Source organism: Papio anubis, chromosome 6 (genome assembly GCF_008728515.1).
Source record: "Papio anubis isolate 15944 chromosome 6, Panubis1.0, whole genome shotgun sequence".
Classification (NCBI taxonomy): Eukaryota; Metazoa; Chordata; class Mammalia; order Primates; family Cercopithecidae; genus Papio; species Papio anubis.
Genome location: NC_044981.1, coordinates 141934726 through 141959977, shown reverse-complemented (window position 1 = coordinate 141959977; position 25252 = coordinate 141934726). Strand labels below are relative to the sequence as shown.

General features: G+C 34.3%; 1 protein-coding gene and 1 long non-coding RNA gene across 9 annotated transcripts in view; one reads left to right on the top strand and one right to left on the bottom strand.

Moving 5' to 3' along the window:
• The window catches only part of LOC103884066, a 121288-nt gene that overhangs the window by 10820 nt on the left and 85216 nt on the right, over window positions 1-25252 (top strand). Inside the window, exon 2 of the long non-coding RNA XR_001902184.3 lies at window positions 2609-2676. This is a non-coding gene — a long non-coding RNA (uncharacterized LOC103884066). The remainder of the gene's footprint in view (window positions 1-2608; window positions 2677-25252) is intronic.
• The window catches only part of TBC1D32 (TBC1 domain family member 32), a 225932-nt gene that overhangs the window by 138283 nt on the left and 62397 nt on the right, over window positions 1-25252 (bottom strand). For all 8 annotated transcript variants that reach the window (XM_017958365.2, XM_017958364.3, XM_017958362.2 and 5 more), the window contains 6 exons: window positions 23726-23927; window positions 23055-23137; window positions 20522-20660; window positions 19796-19883; window positions 17424-17542; window positions 3840-3956 (listed from right to left, as the gene is read on the bottom strand). In XM_017958365.2, the coding sequence (XP_017813854.2) occupies window positions 3840-3956; window positions 17424-17542; window positions 19796-19883; window positions 20522-20660; window positions 23055-23137; window positions 23726-23927 (748 nt within the window). The remainder of the gene's footprint in view (window positions 1-3839; window positions 3957-17423; window positions 17543-19795; window positions 19884-20521; window positions 20661-23054; window positions 23138-23725; window positions 23928-25252) is intronic.

The window sequence follows — 25252 nt, the reverse complement described above, 5'->3', positions numbered from 1 at the left end:
AATTTTTCCATAAGTGGAAAGATATAGTTGAATATACCCCACAGAGATACATGAAAACTTAAGAGAACAAACATTGAAGCCATCGTTTTGGACTACATCATAAAACTAATTTGTACTTGTTTCCCATAATCAATCTAAAAAAACCAATCATAATAGAATAATTATTTTCACTGGATCCATATAATGTGCTAGATTTATATACATTGAAGACAGCCTACTTTCTCTAAGGTACTCCCATTGTAGTGGGAAATCTAGGCACATAAATGACTAACGATGAAACTACAGGCATACCTTATTCTATTGCATGTCACTTATTGTACTTTGCAGATAATATGCTTTTTTGCATATTTAAGATGTGTGGCAACGTTACGTCAAACAAGTTTACTGGTGTCATTTTTCTAACAGCATGTGTTCACTTTGTGTCTCTGCATCACATTTTGGTAATTCTCACAATATTACAAACTTTTCATAATTATTCTGTTATGATGACCTGTGATTAGTAAACTTTGATGTTACTATTGTAATTATTTTGGGGCACCATGAACCATACCCAGATAAGACAACAAACTTAACGGATAAATGTTGTTCTTATTGTTCCACCAACTGGTCATTCACCTATCTTTCTCTTTCTCCTGGGGCCTCCTTATTACCTGAGACACACCAATATCAAGATTATGGCAATTAGTAACCTTACAAAACCACTAAGGGTTCAAATAAAAGGAAAAGTTGAGTGTATCTCACTGTACATCAAAAGCTAAAAGTGACTAAGCTTGGTGAGGACAGCATGTCAAAAGCTAAGACAGGCCAAAAGCTGGGCCTCTTTTGCCAATTAGCCAAGTTGTGCATGCAAAGAAAAAGTTCTTTAAGGATATTAAAAGTGTTACCCCAGGAAACACATGAATGATAACAAAATGAAACAACCTTATTGCTGATATGAAGAAAGTTTGAGTGATTTGAACAGAAAATCAAACCAATCACAGCATTCCCGTAAGCCAAACCCTAACCCACAGAAGGCTCTAACTCTATTTAACTTTAATAAGGCTGAGAGAAATGAGGGAGCTACAGAAGGAAAGTTTGAAGTTAACAGGTTGGTTCATGGGATTCAAGGAAAGAAGCTGTCTGAATAACATGGAAGTACAAGGTGAAGTAGCAAGTGCTGATGTAGAAGTTGCAAGTTATCTAGAAGATCTAGCTAAGATAATTGATGAAGTTAGCTACATTAAAGAGATTTTTCTTTTTCTCTTTTTCTTTTTTTGAGATTGAGTCTTACTCTGTTGCCCAGGCTGGAGTGCAGTGGCTCAATCTAGACTCACTGCAACCTCCACCTCCCAGGTTCAAGTGATTCTCCTGCCTCAGCCTCCCATGTAGCTGGGATTACAGACACGTGCCACCACGTCCAGTTAATTTTTGTATTTTTAGTAGACATGGAGTTTCAAGATGTTGGCCAGGCTGCTCTCGAACTCCTGACCTCAGGAGATCTCCCCACCTCGGCCTCCCAAAGTGCTGGGATTACAGGCATGAACCACGACACCCAGCCAAGAAATTTTCAATGCAAACAAAACAGCCTTATATTGGAAGAAGATATCATCTAGGACTTTCATAGCTCGAAAGGAGAAGTCAATACGTGGATCCAAAGCATCAAAAGATAGGCTAACTCTCTTCTTAAGAGCTAATGCAGATGGTGACTTTAAGCAGAAGCCAATGCTCATTTACCATTCCAAAAATCCTGGAGCACTGGAAAATCTACTCTGCCTATGCTATATAAATGGAAAAATAAAGTAAATGACAGTACATATGTGACTGCATGGGTTTACCGCATATTTTAAGCCTACCATTGAAAATTACTGCTCAGTAAAAAAGATTCCTTTCAAAATACTACTGCTCATTGACAATGCAACAGGTCACCCAAGAGCTCTGATGGAGATGTTTAAGGAGATTAGTATTGTTTTTGTGCCTGCTAAGATAACATCCATTCTGTAGCCCATAAATCAAGGAGTAATTTTGACTTTCAAATATTTAAGAAATATATTTTGTAAGGCTATAGTTGCCATAAATAGTGATTCCTCTGACAGATCTGGGCAAAGTAAATTGAAAACCTTCTGGAAAGGATTCACCATTAAGATGCCACATCTGTGATTCATGAAAAGAGGTCAAAATATCAACATTAAAAGAAGTTTGGAAGAAGCTGATTCTAACCCTAATGGATGACTTAAAGAAGTTCAGTACTTCAGTAGAACAAGTAACTGCAGACGTGGTGGAAATAGCAGGAAAACTAGAATTAAAAGTGGAGCCTGAAGATGTGACTGAATCACTGCAATCTTAAGATCAAAATCAAACAGATGAGTTGAGTTGTTTCTTATGGATGAGCAAAGATGGAATCCACTCCTGTAGAACATGCTGTGAACATTGTTGAAATAACAACAAAGGACTTAAAATATTGCATAAACTTAGTTGATAAAGCAGTGAGTGGGATGAGAGGATTGGCTTCAATTCTAAAAGAAGTTCTACGGTGGGTAAAATGCTATCAAAAAGCATCAAATACTTCAGAGAAATTTTTCATGAAAGGAGTCAACTGATGCAGTGAACTTCACTGTTCTCTCATTTTCAGAAATTGCCAGAGGCACCCCAGCCCATAACAACCAACACACTGATCAGTCAGCTGCCATCGACAGTGAGGTAAGATTCTCCACCAGCAAAACAGATTACAACTCACTGAAGGCTCAGATGTTCATTAGCATTTTTAGCGATAAAGTACTTTTAATTAAGCAATAAACATTTTTTAGACATATTTCTACTGCACACTTTAGATTGAAGTATAGTGTAGACGTAACTTTTACATGGGAAAACAAAAAATTTGTGTGACTTCCTTTATTGCAATATTCATGTTATTGCTGTGGTATGGAAATGAACCTGCAATAATTCTGAGGTCCAGCTGTACTCAACAGGTAGACTTGTATGTCGAAGTGCCAACACACAAGTAAGCACAAAATACAATTGAAAAACTTCAAGAAAAAGAAGATAAGAGAATCTAAGTTAATGTTAAATGACAGAAGTACCCATCTTTGTATTTCACATCATATAAGCTATTAAAAGTTTCCCAAAGTAGATGAAATTTTTAAAACTCTAAGTATTTAGGGTTAACAGGTTTAAACGTATTCGAAAGGGCAAAACTATGTTTATAAAAACAATATCACATAGGATGAAGTGACCAGAAAATGAAAAAGAGTGACCAATAATAAATTTCAATATCAAGTAAGTCTTTACTAACCCTTATATGCATATACACATATATTTCTGGGTTAATTCATAAATGTACCCAAAGATAAGGAACTAAATATCCCTTAATGATTAAAACAAGTTACTTAACTGTGAATATTAGTACAACCTAGGTCTCAGATTAAATAAATTTGTATATACTGCCCTCATGGGGCAATAATACGTAGTTCATTAAAATATAAGCAGGAAATGTAGTGGACTCCGTGGAGATAATTTATTCCTACTAATCCTAGCCAATGAAGGAGCATCACTGGTTTGACTAATAATGTAATGAGCCATCTAAAAATCACTCAAAAGTATACTTATATCTATGCCAAGTCTCCTTCCTGGTTGGAGTTAGCCTCGAATTCTGATAGGTCTTGGGAATGTTAGGTGACCTGGATCAAAGATTCCATGCACAGAAAATTCAAAAGTTGATATAATTCATGCATGATTAATCAAATCAGCCCTTAAATGCCTTTACATAATGCTTCTTTTTTCTCTTTTTGGTCAAATTGCATTTTTACTACCAATCTCAAACAGTAGCATTTATAAAACAGAAAGATTTAAAGAAAATGACTTACAATAACACATGTTGGGACTTCACGAAGAGAATATTCTGTTTTATTAGGAAGATCTTGATTCCTTATCAGCTCATAAATAGCAGGATAGGATAATAAGTTCACCAGGGCTAAAAAAGACTAGAGGGAAAGAAAACAATCATTTAAATGATTCTTTTTTGTCAACCACATCCATGGAGAGTTATTAATGTAGTTTCGTATCTGTATGACTTTGAGGGCTAATTTTTAAATATACCTAATTCCCATAAGTTTGAAATATGTTACATATATGATAAGTACAAAACAGTTAACATGCACAGCAATAATCTATAAGCTGACAATGCATGACGTAACAACCATTACATACATATATGAAATTTGGAATATGCTTTAAAATATCATGTATCTCTTAAAAGTTTGGTTCTGACAAAAATTCAATAATCCATCTTTCTCATTCTTTGCACTGTCATATCCAATACGTAAAAAAATGCAAGAGAACAATACTTAGGGACTCTGGGGCAAGATAATAAATTCTATATATTTTTGCCCTCAGACCATGAGGCTATCTTTCAACTACATTCACTGAAAATCCAACTAACCTAAATATGATAGCTAATTTTTAAAAGCCATGGCTTTTCCTATCAAAGCTAACTCACTTGCTGGTGCAATTTTACCAATCTCTCCATGAAATATTTAAGCTCTTCACTCTCATTGCATCTTATTAAACACAACTAGAATATTTTTCTCAGGCACATTCATTCTTGGGCTCCCCAGCTCAAAAGCATGCTGTGGTTGCCCATCACTAAGCATCAAATCTAAACTCCTTAGCATGGCTTTCAAGGCACTTCTCAAATTGACACGCTTCTACCCTTCATAGTCTCAAAAGCCTCATTTCCTAGTATTCCTCAGCATGAAGTCGCCACTTCAGTCAATCAAATATGCCTGTGGTCTCCTTCAACTGACTGCCACCTATACGTACTTTCTTATCCAGTAACACATTTCTCCTGCCCTCCACTTACTCATTAGCCCACTTGATATGCTTTCAAAATATGTCACGTCTTTTCTGAAGACTTTCCAATTAACTCCATCCACATCCAGAAGCCCTATATTCTGCCAATATTTATATCTTTTGCTTGCATTATATTAATTGTACTCACTTATAACTGTAAAGTTTTCTGCTTTACATTTTCACTATAGTACGCACTATAGAAAAGGAAGAAAAAAATTGCCAAGGAAAGAATGTTTGAGAAATATGTCTATTAATTATACATAAAATGAACTGCAGAAAAATTGGAGGGTTCACCTAGGAAACTATTGTATGAACTTCTCTAAAAACCGGGTATTAACTAGAAAGATGATTAATAAAACAGATTTCATTACAGATTTATTTTTTATCCAATCTAGTTTATCCTGAGAATATAGATGAACCAAAAAATACAAGGTAATAATGCTTTGTAATTTAAATCTGCAAACATGTTTTAATGTCCTTAATATTAATCCAGCAATATTTGTATTCTATCAAGAATAAATCCTTTATTTTATGTTTACAGAATCTTTTCTACCATAATCATAAAAGATTACAAAAAAGCCTTTAAAAATGTCTATTTGGGTAGAGAAAGAAATATAATCTTTATAAATCACATATAGCAATAGTATATTGAGCATTTTTATATTATTTATGCATGAAGAATTCAGTTCACGATTATGGAACCTCTCTTTACGTAAGAAATAAAATGATGTGGACCACATACAATCAAATAAAGGTAAGGTGTGACATGCTACTCTAAGCAAATCAAGTAAAACTTTAAGTAAAAATAATTCAACAACTGTATTCAAACTAAAACAACCTGAACAGAATTTTAAAGAAGGTTGAGAAGATTTCAGCAGCTTGTTACTAGAAGAAATACATTCATTTCTCACACATTGGGCATTTTAAAAGATGTTAGCTTACTGTGATGCATTAAGCATTTCTGGAATAAAAATATATACAATGTAATTGTTGGCTCCCACAAACACACATTGTAAGATGTCGCTAATATCAGACATTAATTATCTTAAAATTTATAGTAGCACAAAACATAAATCTATGTCATCAATGTTTTGAATAGAAGAATGAGACTTTATGCAATAATGATAAGGAAACTAATGAAAAGTCAAAGTTTGATATATTTTTAAGATTAAAGTATAAAATTAATTCTCCAAGTCAAGAAGTTTTCTTCTAAATTAAAATCTTTCAGGTTGATATTGATCTTCTATTCACTTATTTATTCACTAAAAATATTTTAGTGCCAGCTGCTTATCAGTAATTGTGCCAAATGCTAACAATAAAAATATTAATAAAGGCATGGTCCCTGCCCTCAAGGACTCATAGTGTAGTGAAGGACAAAATACACTATTAAATCACTTAAAATAGTGCCTAAATGTTCTGACGTTAGTACAATATGGAGAGCAATGGGGTGATATAAGGATGACACTCTTCAGCAATATAGGGAGAGGTGAGAGGTAAGTCTGTATAAGTAGCAGGCACGCAGTCAGGCAGAGATATGCTATGTTAATGAGCTCTATCTTTATCCTCTAGGGAAAAAAAAAGGGGGTAAAGTATTCTCAGAAAAGTAGTGGGGATTAAATTTTACATTTTAAATAGAAGGCTCTAAAGAAAAAAGGGTTTTGAGGGTAGACAATATAAGGGAATAAAGAAACAAATTAGAATATGGAAGTTGTTAGACTGTCAGAGATACATTACACCTATTAGAACACAGATGTATTGAAAACATGTCCAACAGACAGAATGATCAAATAGTTACTCAAAAGGTTAGTGTTCGGGGAATACATGCCTTAGGAGTAAAGGAAAGGTCAATGAAGACTATGTGTATAAAGTATTCTATTCCTTAAAGTAGTATGGACAAGAAGGGGAGAAGGAAGACTGAATAGTGATAAAAATTTAACTGCTATCATTATATGAGCACTTATTTTTGCCCAAATGCTATAGTATCAATATTTATATACATTATCTATTTTAAACCTTAATATGTACAACTGTAAGACCATTGTAAGGAACACCTGGCTTCTGAAGCAGAGTCTCACTGACTCTAAAGCAGGGGTATCCAATATTTTGGCTTCCCTGGGCCACACTGGAAGAAGAATTGTCTTGGGCCACACGTAAAATACAGTAACGATAGCTGATGAGCTAAGAAAATAAAAATTAAAACTGCAAACAAAAATATCATAATGTTTTAAGAAAGGCTATGAATTTGTGCTGTGCCACATTCAAAGCTGTCCTGGGCCGAATGCAGCCCATGGGCCGCAGGTTCTACAAGCTTGCTCTAAAGTCTGCTGTGATGTAAACCACTAGAAGACACTAGGCAGGCACTTAGATTCAGGGAGAGGATCTTTTGTTTGGGCTGGTGGAGTGAGAGGGGTGATACTTGTTTTTGGAGGAGAAAATCAAGCCATCTTCACATAATTTTACATCTTTTTTTCCAATCCGTATGTCTTCTATTTTTTCTTGCCTAATTATACTTATATAAAGTAAATAAAAGTGGTAAGAGTCAACCAAATTTAGAGTCAATATTTTACCATTAAATATGATGCTAACGGTATGCTTTCCAAACACAGCATTTATCAGATTATGGATTAAATCATTTGAATTTTTATCATAAATGTGTATGAAATTTAGTAAAATGTTTCTACATATGTTGAAATAATATTAAGAGTTTTCTTTTTATTCTTTAACATGGTAAGTTGTATTTTCGTACTGAAACGTTTAACCAACTTTATGTTCCTGGAATAAACCCCACTTGATCATAATAAATGGTCCTTTTACACACTGCTGAATTACAATTGATCATATAGTATTTTAAAAAGCATTCTGTCTATATTCATCAGGCTACAGCTCTATAATTTTCTTCTTTGTTGGTGATGTTTTTATATCAGTGTTATGCTGGCCTCATAAATTAGGGATTCCTCTACCTGTTTTCTGGAAAACCTTGTGTGAGATTGGTGTTCTTTCTCCTACAAATGTTTCATAGAATCCACTGGTGAAACCATCTGGTTCTCTCTGTGTAAGAAGGTTCTTAATGACAAATTCAATTTCTTTAACAAATGCATACCTATACTTTCTTTTTATTGAGTCAGTTTTGGTAACCCTACTTTTAAAGAAACTTTGCCAATTCGATCTTAGTGGTTGAGATAATGACATAAAGCAAATCATAATATTCACTTATTAACCTTTAATATCTGTGGACTCATTAGTCTTACCCTTCTTTCATTCTTGATATTGGTAACTTTGGATCTGTCTTATTTTTGTTATCAATCTAGTGAGGGGTTTATCACTTTTAATAATCATTTCCAAAAATCACATTTGGATTTGTTACTTCTCTTTAGTTTGTTCTGTTTCACTGATTTCTGCTCTAATGTTTATTATTTCCCTTGTTGCATTGGTTTTGGGTGTAATTTGCTCTTCTTTTTCTACTCCCTTTGAGTGGAAACATGAGTCAATAATTTTAGATCTTTCTCATTTTCTAATATAAATATTACAGTTCAAAACATCCCTCTTAGGACTGCTTCAACTATAACCACAAATTCTGATGTATTTTTATTTGCATCCAATTTGAAATACTTCCTAATTTCCCTTGTGACTTCTTTGAGCTACAAGTTATTTGTAAGTATGTGGCTTAATTTCCAAATATCTTTTTTTCTAGTTTCTAGTTCTTGATTTTTAATTAATTTCATTGTGGTTATAGAATATGCTTCATATTATTCCAATTATCTTAAATTTATTTAGACTTGCATTTAGCCCAACATGGTCTATCTTTGAGGACATGCCATGTGTTCTTGAAAAGAATGCATATTCTGCAGTCACCGAGTATAATATTGTATAAATATCAAGTGGTTAATAGTGGTATTCATATCACATAATTCTTAACAGAGAGCTCTTGATCTGTTCTATCAATTGCTAAGAGAAATGTTAAAATCTTCAACTCTGATCACAGATTTGCCTATTTCTTCCTTAAATTCTATTTCAATACTACATATATTTTAAATATTTTATTAGGATCATACTGATTTATGATTATAGCTTTCTGGTGTTTTGACCATATTCATATTATCATTATAAAATGTGTCTCTTAATCTGATAGTTTTTCTTTTTCTTTATCTCTGACACTAAATGTGGCCATGTCAGTTTTCTAATGTATATTGCTTCTCTCTATATATTTTTTCCATCCAACTTATCTTTATCTTTAACGTGGATTTCTTCTAGAACTCTGCCACCTGCCCCAGAGAGCCTTCTCTGGGCCCACAATTATCTCCCCTGCCTTCCCTCCATAACACCCAGTATCCTGACCTTTACAATAATCACTTTCAAAGATTTTTTTGTGGTTTTACTTCTCAGGTGTACATATCCAGACACTATAATTTTGTTTTTTCCAATTTTCAAGACTTGATGTGTCATTTAAAACTTCTTTTAATCTACAGGCATTCATCTTCTCCCTCTCCTTTCTTTTCATTTCGTCTGTTGACAAGATCAGGCCATTTGACCTGTAAAGTTTTAACTAGTCTGGATTTTAGGAAGTGCACAGTCAGGCAGCAGTTCAGCCTGTTCTTCCATCCTCTGGATATATGCAGTTTCCATATTCTGCAAACTTGCAGCTGAATCCAAAGGCTTATCAAGTTAGATACCTTGGTAAGACTAGAGATGGTGGTTTATTCTTTCATTAGAGGGCACATTAATAATGTTTAACCATTTCTGTTCTAGTAATGTTAACGTGGCTCAATTAATTCTTGCAGACTGCAAATGGTGACATTCTAATTCCATCATTTAAAAAAAAATATTAGTTGGGATAATTCATGAAAAAGAGGCACTACCTTCACCTACTATTTGGTTACCCAGTAGTGGAGTTCTGATATAGTTTGGCTGTTTGTCCCCACCCAAATCTCACCTCAAATTGTAATCCCTACATGCCAAAGAAAGGACCTGGTGGGAGCTGACTGGATCATGGGTGCAGTTCCCCCATGCTGTTCCCATGATAGTGAGTTCTTCCGAGATCTCATGGTTTAAATGTGTTTGGCAGTTCCCCTTCACTCACTGTCTCTCCAGCAGTCATGTAAGATGTGTGCCTTGCTTCCCCTTCGCCTTCCTCCCTGAATGTAAGTTTCCTGAGGCCTCCCCAGACAAGTGGAACTGTGAGTCAATTAAACCTCTTTTCTTTATAAATTACCCAGTCTCAAGTAGTTCTTCATAGTAGTGTGAAAATGGGCTAAAACAAGTTCATACAGGAATGGCATAATAAATGCTGTTATTTTAGTAAACAAGTTTCAAAATAATGAATTGATTCTCGATCATCCTCTGAGCATAACCAATTATAAAAAATATTATTTAATAGTTTTGCTTTCATATCCACACTATGCATCATGACTAATTAAACATACCAACGCTGATAATACTTTCTACCATTTATTGAGTGCCTACTATATGCAAAACATTCTGCCATATACTTTTATAAATTATCACAGTTCGACATGCTAAAAATTATGATAAATATATTATCATCTTTAACACTGGTTAACTACATTTTCCTACCACCTAAAATGTAATTTCATTTTGTTTCTAATTATAGTTCAGTAGAGATCGTTATCAACAACCTGCAACTTAGGTGATGTTAAGCTACCTGTAATTAAAATGAATCAGAACATATTTATTTTATTATCTAAGTGTCCACAGAAAAAATAAAGTTAATTTCTTTTTTACTGGTAAATGTTATTGAAATCTGACATATATATATATATACACACACACACATATATATACACATACACACATGTGCGCATATATATTTGCCACTTGTGTGCTGTTTTTATTTAATTTATTTTTATTTCAATAGGTTTTGGGGGAACAGATTGTATGGTGCTTTTAGTTATTTAATTTATTTTTATTTCAATAGGTTTTTGAGGAACAGATAGTATCTGGTTACATGAATAAGTTCTCTTAGTGGTGATTGCTGAGACTTTGGTGCACCATCACCTGAGTAGTGTACACTGTACCCAGTGTGTAGTCTCTTATCCCTCACCACCCCCAACCTTTTCTCCTGAGTCCCCAAAGACTGATGTACCATTCTTATGCCTTTGTGTCCTCATAGCTTAGCTCACACATATGAGTGAGAACATACACTGTTTGCTTTTCCATTCCTAAATATTTCACTTAGAATAATAGTCTCCAATTCCATCCAGGTTGCTGGATGTTGCTGGAGTTGATTTTTGCATAAGGTGAAAGATGAGGATCCAGTTTCATTCTTCTACATGTGGCTTGCTAATTATCCCAGCACCAGTTTTTGAATAGGGTGTGCTTTCCTCACCTTATGCTTTTGTCTGCTTTATCAAAGATCAACTGGCTGATCTCTTTATGGCTGAGTAGTATCCCATGGGGGGTGTGTGTGTGTGTGTGTGTATATACACCATATTTTCTTTATCTACTCATTGATTGATGTGCATGTGGGCAGTTCCATATTTTTGCAATTGCAAATTGTGCTGCTATGAACATGTATTTGCAAGTATCTTTTTTGTATAATGACTTCTTTTCCTCTGGGTAGATACCTAGTACTGGGATCACAGGATCAAACGGTAGATCTACTTTTAGTTCCTTAAGGAATCTCCACGCTGTTTTCCATACTGGTTATACTAGTTTACATCCTCACTGACAGTGTAAAAGTGTTCCCTTTTCACTGCATCCACACCAATATCTTTTTTCTTTTTTTTTTTAATGGCCATTCTTGCAGGAATAAGGTGGTATCACATTGTGGTTTTGATTTGCATTTCCCTAATAACTAGTGATATTGCACATTTTTTCATATGCTTGTTGCCCACTTGTATATCTTCTTTTGAGAATTGTCTATTCATGTCATTAGCGATAGGGTTGTTTGTGTTTTTCTTGCTGATTTGTTTGAGTGCTTTGCAGATTCTGGATATTAGTCTTTTGTCAGATGCATAGATTGTGAAGATTTTCTCCCACTCTGTGGGTTGTCTGTTTACTCTGCCGATTATTTCTTTTGCTGGGCAGAAGCTTTTTAATTTAATTAAGTCCCATCTATTTATCTTTGTTTTTGTTGCATTTGCTTTTGAATTCCTAGTCATAAAGTCTTTACCTAAGCTAATGTCTAGAGGGGTCTGGTTTTTCTGATGTTATCTTCTAGAATCCTTATGGTTTCAGATCTTAGATTTATGTCTTTGATTGATCTTGAGTTGATTTTTCTATAAGGTGAGAAATAAGGATCCAGTTTTATTCTTCTACATATGGCTTGCTAATTAACCCAGCACTATTTTTTGAACAGGGTATACTTTCCCCACTTTGTTTTTGTTTGCTTTGTGGAAGATCAGTTGGCTGTATTTGGCTTTATTTCTGAGTTCTCTATTTTTGTTACATTGGTCTATGTGCCTATTTTTATACCAGTACCATGCCGTAGCCTTGTAGAATAATTTGAAGTTGAGTAATGTGATGCCTCCAGATTTTTTCTTTTTGCTTAGTCTTGCTTTGGCTATGTGGGCTCTTTGTTGGCTCCAAATATATTTCAGGATTGTTTGTTCTAGTTCTGTGAAGAATTATGGTGGTATTTTGCTGGGAATTGCATCGAATCTGTAAATTGCTTTGGGCAGTATAGTCATTTTCACAATATTAATTCTACCCATCCCTGAACATGAAATGTCTTTCCATTTGTTTGTGTTATCTGATTTCTTTCAGCAGTGTTTTGTAGTTTTCCCTGTAGAGGTCTTTCATGTCTTTGGTTAGGTATATTCCTAAGTATTTTATTTATTTATTTATTTTTGCAGCTATTGTAAAACAGGTTGAGTTTTTTATTTGATTCTCAGCTTAGTGTTCATTATTTCTTTTTTCATGCCGGGTTTGGTTTTGGATTATTCTTGTTTCTCTAGTTCCATCAGGTGTGACATTGGATTGTATATTTGTGCTCTTTCAGGTGTTTTGATGTAGGCATTTAATGCTATAAACTTTCCTCTTAGCCCTGCTTTTGCTGTATCCTAGAGGTTTTGATAGGTTGTGTCACTATTATCATTTGGTTCAAAAATTTTTTAATTTCCATCTTGATATCATTGTTGGTCCAATGATCACTCAGGAGCAGGTTATTGTTCTTAATGTGTGCTCTCTATTTCACTGAAAATTTTTCCTTTCATATCCTGTATCATGATTTTTATTTCCTTAAGTTGGACTACATTTTTCTCTGGTGCTCCTTGATTAGCTTAGGAATTAACCTTCTGAATTCTTTTTCTAGCAATTCAGAGATTTTGTCTTGGTTTGGATCCATTGTTGATGAGCTGGTATGATCTTTTGGGGTGTTAAAGAAACGTGTTTTGTCACATTACCAGAATCGTTTTCTGGTTCCTTCTCATTTGAGTAGACTATGTCAAAGGGAAGATGTGGGATTCAAGGGCTGCTATTCAGATTCTTTTATCCCAACACTACTTGACGTAGTGTTTTCCCCTTCCCCTAGGAATGGACTTCCTGAGAGCTGAACTATGGTAATTGTTTTTGCTCTTCTGGGTCCAGCCACCTGGCAGAGCTACCAGGCTCTGGGCTGCTAGTGGGGAGTGTCTGCAAAGGGTCTTTTGATGTGATCCATCTTCAGGTCTTGCAACTATGGATATCAGTACCTGCTCTGGTGGAGGTGGCAGGGGAGTGAACTCTGTGAGGCTCGTTGGTTGTGTTTTTGCTCAGTGCGCTGGTTTTGTGCTGCCTGGCCTCCAGCCAGGAGATGGCAATTTCAAGAGGGCATCAGCTGTGATCCTATAGGGAGGATGCAAACTTGCCCTAGGGACACCTGGTTAAGTATTCAGGATTCTCAGGCAGTGGGCAGGGCCATAGAGTTCCCAAGAGATTATGACCTTTGTCTTCCGCTACCAGGGAGGGTAAAAAAAGACGACCAGGAGGGGGCAGAGAGAGGCGTGTCTGAGTTCCGCCTCTCCTTGGGCAAGGTTTGCTGTGGCTGCTGTGGGAGATGGGTGAGTGGTTCCCAGTCCAGTGGAGTTATATTTCCAGGGGGATTATGGCTGCCTCTCCTGAGTCATACGAATCGCCAGGGAAGTAGGGAAAGCTGGCAGTCATCAGCCTCACCATGCTCTCATGCAGCTGGCAGTCCTAAAGGCCGGTCTCATTCCTACCTTGCCCCTCAACAGCACCAAGTCTATTTCCAGGCAGCCGGTGATCAGGGCTGAGAACCTGACCCAGACCACAAGCCTCTCTGTTGAGAAAGCAAGCAGACTCACAGTTTTTCCATATCTCAGTGAGCCTGCAGCAGTGATCCCGTTCCTTCAAAGGGTCTGTGGATTCTGTCATCTTTCCTAGCATGTTCCTGTGGTAGTTCTTGAAGCAATAGTTCACGATGTAAGTCTCCATACAATGTTTTGTCTGTCTGAGCAGGAGTTGCAAGCCAGTCCTACCTCCCATCCACCATCTTAATTCTAAATTTCTTAAAGACAGCACACAGTTGTATCTTCCTTTTTTATTCACTCTGAAAATCTGTATTTTAATTAGAATATTTAGTTCATTTGCATTTAGTGCAATTATTGATATGGATGCATTTAGAGCTACTATTTTCCTATTTGTTTTCTTTTTTTCCCCATCCATTTCCTGTTCTTTTATTCTTTCCTCTCCACCTTATTCTGGCTTTTTAATTGTAAAATTTATGTATGAGCTATACCTCTTTGCACTAATTTTTAGTGCTTTCCTAAGGAAGTACTGTGCAATAGAACTTTCTGTAATGATAGAAATATTATATAATCTGAATTTTACAATATGGTAACCACTAGCTACACGGGCCATTGACCACTTAAGATAGGACTAATATAATTAAGGAACTGAATTTTTAATTTTAATTAATACAAGTTTACATAGCTATGCAGGGCAATTGTCTACAAATGTTTAACAGCACAGCCGTAGAGGAAGCTAGGGAGGGAAGATGAAGGACAGGGACTGGAATGGAAGTAAATTTCTGAAGGTACCTAGTTATATATTGAAACTACATAAGTGCTTTCCACAACTTAAAAGACCAAATGAGATTACAAATGAAAAAAGAATCCTTGGGAAATAAGACTTAGAGACTAGAAGCTGGACCCTAGGGCTGTTTATTACAACGAGCTGTCATTTCTAGGTCTTTCTGTGTATAGATTAGCAGAATACAAAATATTTTTAAAAAGTAATCCTTAGTTTATACTGACATTTCTATTGCAAAGTCAAACAAATTGAATAAAATCCCTGTAATCTTCTATTTTAATTACAAATATTTCCAAGGCATTAGGAATATTGTGCCACTTTATATAAAATGAGAGGAACTTGAACCATACAGATTGATTTACCATTATACAATTCCCCTGTCCTTTATGCTACAGCTATCCCATGCACTGTTTTATTTCTAAGTACAAAATAAACCCCAGTATGCGTCATAATTTTGTTTTAAAAAATCAATCAGATGTATTTAAAACAAGTTAAAAGGAAAAATAACAGGCTTCTATACTCACTTACTTATGTGCAATTCCCTGTTTCCATCCAATTATTCATCTGGTAGCACTGTCTTTCAACATGAAGAATTTTCTTTATCATTATTTAAAAGGCAGGTCTGCTGACAAATATTTTCTTAGCCTTTGTTTATTTTAAAATTTCTTTCACTTTCATTATTGGAGTAAATTTTAACTATATGTAGAATTCTAAATTGACTGCTTCTGTTTACTTTTCCATTCAGCACATTTAAGATGCTGTATTGCCTCCTGGCTTCCACTGTTGTAATGAGATATGAAAAAACTTTTCTGCTAATCTCTTACATGTAATGTGCAATTTTCCTAAACTTCTTTCAAAATTTTCTCTTTATCTTTGGCTTTTAGTAGTTTGTCTATGATGAGCCTTACTGTAGCTTCCTTTTTATTTTCATTCTCTACATAAATTCTCTGAGATTTAGTATGATTTTTATCTATAAATTTCTACTTGTCAATAAATTTGAAGATTTTCCACTATTATTTAGTCAAATGTATTTCTGATATCCCAATTACATACATGTTAAACATTTTGACATGCTCTCACAAATCACTGAAGTTTTTCTTTTATTTCATTCTCTGTTCTTCAGACTGTATAATTTATATTGCTCTCACTCAAGTTCACTACTTCTTCTATCCTGTGTAAATCTGTGAAGGCCATGTAGAAATTTTTATTTCATGTAAGTTTTTTTTTAATTCTAGAAGGTCTATCTGGTTCTTTTACATAGTTTTATTTCTCTACTGTGATTTCTAATTTGTTTATTCATTATAAGGATATTTTCCTTTATATTCTATTTATAACAACTGCTTTAAAATCCTAAATTCTTCATTTCATAATCAATCTGTATTAGTTGCCTCCTTCTCAAGTATGAATCAAATTTCCTTTTTCTTCGTATGTCTAGTGATTTTGGATTGTATCCTATACATGGTGAGATATGCCATAGAGTTCCTGGATTCTATTATACTCCCTGACAAAGAGTACATTTAAAAAAAAAAAATTAGCAGTTACATTGGCCAGATTCAAACTGAACCTCTAATACCTGTGGTAGGTAGCATCTGATATTTCTGTAGAGTTCACATGCATAGTTGAATTATTAGTCACATTTCTGGGCAAAGTATATACACAGAGTTTGGAGTGTCCCCTCTGTGGATCTATTTTCCAGGGATCCCCTTTAATTTTCCACCTGCTGTGTAGTCCTAAGCTTTCTATTTGGTTCTCCAAGCATTTTAGATTGTTGATTTCTATCAGTGGAGCACAAATTTCTGACCTTAACCAAAAATCTGTTAAATCCAGAATCTCAAGAAATACCACTCTATTCATCCATACATTAACTTCCTTCTATTTTCTGCCTATTTTTGATCATTCCAATGCTTTTAGCTACTTGATGTTTAAATTTTTTTCCAGAATTTGTGTTTTCTATGGGAGCAAACTAGTACAGAAAGAGGAACTTCTGAAACATTGGAGTGTTTTGCTTTTTAAGCAATTTTATGACATCTTTTGAACAAAAATTGTCTAAGCTACCATACAATCAAAGTTAGAAACCGTCACTTTCTTTGGAAAATATATTAAATGTAAAAAGTCATTGAATTGTGATAGAACATTAGGTGGCTGATTTTTAAAAATTTTGTGACTTTACTCTAAGTGATAGCATCTTCTCTCTGTCTGCCCTTCCTTCAAATATTCCTGACAATTTTCTATTAGATTCAAGCTATAGGGCAAAACATTTCTTGGATTTTTATATTGATTGGTTGGTTGGTTGGTTTTTGTTTGTTCCAGTGATTTGATTTTTTGTAACATGCCTGGTACATTATTACTCTTCATTAAGGGAGAAAAACTTTAATAAACATAAAGTAAAAGAAAATCATTCTTGCAAAGTATTATTCCCATGAAATACTGGGATTTCTATTATTTGCTAAACTTATTTTGAAAATAAAAAATAATAATTTGAAAATTAAAGAGGAGAAATAAATACATTTAAAAGTCTGCTGGTTGTAACTGAATATGGATAAAGTATGAATGAATTCATTTCTGTGAAATACTTCTCAAATCTGTGTATTATTAGTCAAATAACTTCTTACCTTTTGACAGCTTCGGTCAATAGGATCCACTGGAGTAGTTCTGGGATGGGTTACTCTAACATCATCTCTTCCATATTCCAGATTGGACCATAATTCAGTTATAAGTTCATTAATAAACCCTAAAAAGAATTATTACTTCAAGTCATTTATAGCATAATATTTCTTTGGATTATGAAGGAAAGATATGATGATCCCACTGACAAATCTGGTCTACTTTGACAGAAGACACATCCTTGCATCTTATATAAGAAATAATCTCTTCTTGGTAGAAATTATATCTGCTATTGTTAATATACTTTTATGATATTTCATTATCATAAAACTCTGTAATAACTAAATTCTGAGAGACTATTTCCCTGGAAGACTGCTGAATTTTGAGTCCCAGCTTCTTCACTTTGGCCAGTAACTTCTCTGAGCATGTTTTCTGAAACATAAACAGGTTTATACTTTGCTCTGCAAATCAGCCAGCAAAGTAAGGCAGTCTGAAATCAGGTTGTGTTTTTCAGAGGTGAGGGGAGAGAAAGAGGTAACAGGAGGCCAGGTAGGCATCCAGAGTGTATGCTCCCTTATTCCAATGTAACTAATTTTTTTTTGTAATTCTACACACTAAGAATGATTCTGCATTTCATACGACTTTTGCTTCAACCCAGTCTTTAAATTCTTATGAGTCATACTATACAACTAAATGAAAATGAATATAAAACCCAATTATCAAATTAGTCTATTAAAAAATCAAGTAGAAAAATCATCTGGAAAAGTGTAAAACACAACATTTAATCATAAAATAAGGAAGTTCATAACAACAATATTAGATCAGAAAGGGTCTTCTGGTATGAGAGAAAAAATATGGGCTCTAAAACTGAGAATATTAGAGTTTAAATTCCAAATATGCCAGTTTATTAGCTGTTCATCCTTGCAAAAATCCCGCGACTTCCTGGAGCCTTAGTTCTCCCATTTGAAAACTGAAATAATGATGCCATATTCCACGGTTGCCATGAAGTATCAACAGGACAATACATGTGAAGTTCCTAATATAGTACCTAAGACATTGGAGAAGCTCAAAAAACTGTCGTCTTCCTCCTGTACTTTGAAAACTACACTTACTCCTCTCATGAAAAGTTTGGGACTATCATGCTCAGAAGCTTAATGACTTTACCAAGGGTGAGATCTGAGATTAAATTTAGTCTCCAAACACTTCAGTTAATGTGCTCTGAATACTACACTACATGAATTTTATTCTAAGTAGAAGAAAAAAAATTAGTGGTTCAGTTTAGGATAATTTTTTTTTTTTAACCAAGAAACATGTTTCATAATACAAGTAGTCCAGATTAGTTCAGCCAAAAAACAAATTTAAAATATACTATAAGAAAAGTATTTGTATTTAAAGAGAGAATCAGTAGTGATCACTCATGTTATAATTCAACTCTAAGCCTTGAAAAAAATATTGTCATAGCATCTCTATCAGGGATTATATCTTGTTCAGAGCTCAGATAACCTTAATATAAGACATATTGGCTGGGTGTGGTGGTTCACACTTGTAATCCCAGCACTTTGGGAGGCCAAGGTGGGCGAATCACCTGAGGTCAGAGTTCAAGACCAGCCTGGCCAACACGGTGAAACCCCATCTCTACCAAAAATACAAAAATTAGCCAGGCGTGGTGGTGGGTGCCTGTAATCTCAGCTACTTAGGAGGCTGAGGCAGGAGAATCACTTGAACCCAGGAGGCGGAGGTTGCAGTGAGCTGAGACTGTGCCATTGCACTCCAGCCTGGGCAACAAAAGTGAAATTCTCTGTCTCATTAAAAAAAAAAGACATATTAAATTTCCAATGTTTTAACTTCTTACAAATCAAATGGACAGGGAAGAATATATACTTACTGCCAACTTCAAAGATAATGTGAAAGCTAAGTGGTGAGACAAATGATTTCAAGAAGAAAAGAGGGAGCAAGGGAATTAGGAAATTTTATGTAAATGAGTGTAAACTTTGAAGCATATATAAGCCACTGACAATGAGCATTAGATAATCCTATCAGATGGGACTGTACTGAGAGAAGATGATATTCTTCTGATTTATAAGATGAAGGAAGATTCTTAAAGCATTAAGTACGTTTCTCCTGAGTTCATTATTTGCCTTTGGTTCAAGGCAAGAGAACAAGGTTGTATACATTTCACAGAAACACAAAACTATTGGAATTTCACGGAAGAAGAAAGACAAAAAGAAAATCCTGTAACTGTCTTTTACATAAGGTCTAACTTAGTAAAAAGAATTTTAGAGTAAATATCCTGATACTTGATTGTGCCAGTTAAATTTTCAGTTGGCTTGCTCATTTTATGTTTAAAATAATTCTAATTCTAATGAAAAGAAACATTTACCTGACTTTTTTAGTGCAACGCCACCTGCTGCTGTTGATGCCACTTGTGTAACCAAAACTCCATAGCCAAATTTTTTATGCCTGTTGACCTAACAACATAAATATGGAACAGCAATGAGAAGCAAGAAAACATGGCATGCTAACTAGACATTCCTTCAAGATGGTAAGAATTGCAAAAACAAACTCTGAAAAATATTTTTAAATCATACCTAAGATCTAGGGGTATTTAGTATGACAGAAAAAAAGCTGATTACAACCCAGTGACCTTTGGCCTTTTACTGTTTGAGTAAAGACTAAAATACATTGTAAATTTATTTAATAGTAGAATAATAGAACGTCTCTACAAATATTTTTGTTTCCTTTAAAATGTGAGGCCTAAACCTTCACTGACATATGTATTTAGACTCAATCGGTTTCTTTCTCTAGGAAAACCACCCAGTTTCACTACATGCAGATGTTTGATATCATAATTATAAAACATATGATAATTAACTGCATTCTTCAATTCCATCTGGTTATTTGCAATTCTGTAAATACAGCCACAGACACTAATATCAACTCTCTAATGTTTTCCTAAAAAAAAAAAATCAAGTTGACTATTGCAATGCTATATGGTTTTTTAATTGAGGCTTAATAACTTCTTCATACACAGAAAACAGAATGATGTTCTTAATGGCTTTTGCAACTACAAAAACTCCCTTTGCCTGTGGCAGATGGTAATTCATACCTGTAATTTTTTTGCATATCGGTTGAACATAAATGTCATACATTCATTGATAGCACCTGTTCTTTGAAGAAGTAGTAATCCTTTGGGGGTGGCAGCAAAATGTAGTAAATCATCTAGCAAATTATCTCCCCAAGCCATACTGAAATAGGTAAAAGAAAGTTAGAGCTTTTTATAAGATACTAAAAACTGAACACAAAGACTATGTCTTAGCTGAGCTTAACCCTGTTTACAATTAAAGCTACACAGTACATATTGGTTGCAAACTAATCAATAAAGGTTTAAAATTAAATCAAAACATGGTTTCTTTGGTAGTGAATTCTTTTATTCCTACATTTTCTATACCTATAAGTTCTCTTCACTGAATTAAAAAAATGTTAACTGCATATGTCAGCATTTTTATTATACCTAGGTTCTCTCATCTACATACTAATTTCATTCTATTTTCCTATTAATATTCTGCTGTGCGTGAATTCTCCGAACCTCAACTCCCCACAAAAATTCTTGAAGATAACATTGGAAAAACTCTTCTGGGCATTAGCTTATGCAATTCATGACTAAGACCCCAAAAGCAATTTCAACAAAAACAAAAATAAATAAATGGGACATAATTAAACTAAAAAGCTTCTGCAAGGCAAAAGAAATAAGTAGAGTCACCACAACCCAGAGTGGGAGAAAATATTCACAAACTATGCAATGTCTAACAAAGGACTAATTTCCAGAATCTACAAAGAAGTCAAAGAAATCAGCAAGAAGAAACAACAAATAATCTCATTTAAAAGTGGACAAAGGTCATGAAGAAACAATTCTCAAAACATACAAACAGCTGACAAGCAGTTGAAAAAAAAATGTTCAACATCACTAATCATCAGGGAAATGCAAATTAAAACCACTTACTCCTGCAAGAAAAAAAAGGCCATAATTAAAAAGTCAAAAAAACAATAGATGTCGGTATGTATGTGGTGGGACTCTTTTACACTGCTGGTGGGAATGTAAACTAGCACAACCACTATTGAAAACAATATGGAGATCCCTTAAAGAACTAAAAGTAGAACTACCATTTGATTCAGCAATCCCACTGCTGGGTATCTACCCAAAGGAAAAGAAGTCATTACATGAAAAAGCCACAGGAAAAAGCATGTTAATAGGAGCACAATTCACAATTGAAAAGATATGAAACCAATCTAAGTGCCCATCAACCAATATGTGAATAAAGAAATTGTGGTACATATACACCATGGAATTCTACTTGGTCATTTAAAAAAAAGGAAATAATGTCTTTTGCACCAAGCTTGATGGAGCTGGAGGCCATTTTTCTAAGTTAAGTGCCTCAGAAATAAAAAAACAAATATCATATGTTCTCACTTATAAGTGGGAGCTAAGCTCTGAGGATGCAAAGGCATAAGCATGATATAATGGACTTTGGAGGTACAGGAGGAAAATTTGGAAGGGGGGTAAGGGATAAAAAATGACATATTGGGTACAGTGTATACTGCTTGAGTGATGGATGCACAAAAAGCTCAGAAATCACCACTGAAGAATTTATCACCAAAAGCACCTGTACCCTGAAAACTATTGAAATAAAAATCGAAATAATAACTATTGAAATTAAAAATGAAAATTAATGATTAAAAAATGAGATCTAAAAATTATCTCAAAAATAAACTATAGAAATGTTTTTTCTCACCCTTTAATGCAAAAAAAAAAAAAAAAAACGCAGCTAATTGTGTGATAACTATATTAGAAAATAAATTATAGCAAATGTTTAGGGAATTAACTATTTGTTGAACCATTACACTGTTAAGGAAATGCAGAAGACTTTTTGTTTGATTGTTTTGTAAGCTAAACTATACCTACCTTAAAAAAAATTCAAATTCCACTTCAACATCTCTTTAACAAAGAATAGCCCTTCAAGTTCTCCCTAATTACCATTTTAGACTATGCCAATACTCGATTAAAAAATAAGGACAGAACCCAGAAAAATATGTTGCCAGAGTTTAGTTCAAAAAATCTATTTTCCCCATTAATCTGACTCTATATCCTACTGATATCTGTAAAGGAACATGGAGACATCTACATTAAAATTTGATATAAATATTGATTTAAATAATTTTCCAAAGTCAAAACCTAATTGAAATGCACTCCCAACACATTTAGAAAAATCATATTTTAAATATAAATACACTTCATTGGTACTTGAGAAAATATTATTTCTACTGAACTCTCCAGTTAACTTTCCAACTTTAGTATTTAGTAATTCTCCAAATTTTCTGGAAACATGATAAGAAGTCACTTTTCCTAATCTAAGATGTAAAACCAGAATGAAACAAGTATAATAAATATTGTTAGATTTTTAAAAGGCTATGAGTATTGTAGGATCTCTAAAGTTCTTCCAAACTAATTTTCCTTGAACCTGTATATATACATTTACCATCCAGTAAAACATTTTTGCCATAGTATTCTATTACATTTTAACAAATTTTAAATTTATTTCAGTAAATATAATAAATAGATGACTTTCATCAATTGTACTTACATGTTTTGGGATTCCTGGCTTACTGAAGAAACAGAATCAGAACCCTCTACTGGAGTAGGAATTCTTTCTGATAGCAAACTTGTCTAAAAAAATAGCAGAATAATTTATATTATTTTTCTTACTGATAGCACTACCCATAAGATTTCCTATGCTGCATCTTTGTTTTATCCTTAATGTTATTAAAATCAAAGTTATCTTCAAATTTTAAATTATCTGGTTGTTAATTAAATATTATGTGACATATTTTACAAATAAACCATATTAAATGGGGGTAAAAGACTTAGTTGTCCATTGATATACACATATATGGCTATTGCTACATTACAATCTCTAGTATCCACAATGAAAACCCAGCTGTCTCTAAAAATTACTTTAAAATAACTCCCAAAGAGTGTTAGTCTATGTAAGGAAAATTAACCTAAAGCCTTATCTAGGAGAAGAAAAGAATCTGCAGTACCCATTTAAGTCTTAGAACTTTGTCCCACTGGGAAAGGAGATACTGCAGTCATCCTGTGCCAAATTAAGATGCATTATCTTCCCTAGAGTACTGTGATGCTAAAGAACTCATATTTCCCCAGTTAACTATTTCATCCAAAGTACAACACTAGAATGGTGCTTACATTTGAAATAAAGATTTGCAGGGAGGAAAAATGAAGCTTTAAAATACTTACCTTTTTCCATGCTTTTGCTATAGATTCATGTAAATTGTAAGTGATTAACACCTGCAAGCCTTCACATGTACTATATATCTGACGACACACAGAAATAAAAGCTCCTTTAACCACAGGCAACATTTGTGATCCAGAAAATATAGAAATATCTTCATCAAGAAGTTTTTTCGAAAACTGGGCAATTATATGAGCACCTGTAGAACTAAAAGATGATACCTGAAAGTGATTCCAAGGTTATATTAATCTTGACTTCATAAAGCTATACCAAAAAGGCTAGTCTTGTCACAAAAACTCTTCATTTGCTTGGATCCCTTTTAGTCCTCCTCTAACTTTTCTCAGATATGTCAATATTCATGTTCCCACCCATGTGCAGATGTCTAGCAATGAGAACAATTTCGGTGGGATGGAAGGAAAAAATATAGAGACAGGGAAAAAGCAGCAAAACTTTACAATTAAAAGATTATGGACGCATTGAGACCACGGCCATGTAGATAAGTACTGTCAATTCTATAGTGAAAACATAATCCTAAACGCTCCATTCCTAGCACTTACTGACACATTCCCCATCCCATTAACAGGACTTAGTTCCCCTATATCAAAGGCTGAGAAACTTTTTTTTTTTTTGAGATGGAGTCTCGCTCTGTCACCCAGACTGGAGTGCAATGGCGCGGTCTTGGCTCACTCCGCCCTCCGAGTTCAAGCAATTCTCCTGCCTCAGCCTCCTGAGTAGCTGGGATTACAGGTACATGCCACCATGCCTGGCTAATTTTTGTACTTTTTTAGTAGAGACAGGATTTCACCATATTGGCCAGGTTTCACCATATTGGCCAAGCTGGTCTCGAACTCCTGACCTCAGGTGATCCACCTGCCTCGGCCTCCCAAAGTGCTGAGATACAGGTGTCCAGCCAGCTGAGACACTTTTAAAAGTAATAATAGATAATAATAATAGATAAGTACTTAATAAATGCTCAGAATTTACACAAGTTCAATGGTGTGCATTAGATTATTGTAGTTACAGGTCCTAATATTTTCCCCCATGCCACTGATTTGTTGGGAAAACAGTCATGTTTATTTGGATAACTGCTTTACCATGCTTTACTATGGTGTCATTTAACTTTTTTCTCTAGTTCTCCATATATCCTATAAAGTGATCATTAGATCTAGAAGATTATTTAGATTTAAGTTTAATTTCTTTTGTTTCCTTTCCTTCTTTTTCCTTGGTAAAATAACTTCATAGTTGGTTGCCGCTGTCTACCTCCTATTGGATGAAGCACTATCTGGATGTCCCAATTTTAGTGGTGCTAAAGATCATTGGTCAGATGGTACCATCCTGATCTCTCTAGTATGTAGTCCTCCCCATCAACCTTTCACCTAATGATTTAGCATTCATTAATGATCATTTCCTACATCTACTATTTCATTAAGGATTATCAAATTATGATTTTTCTGATTATATCATTTATCTTGCATTTATTAGCTAGAATTCTTCTGTGAAGAACTTTTCCTCATTAATGTTTTAGTTACACT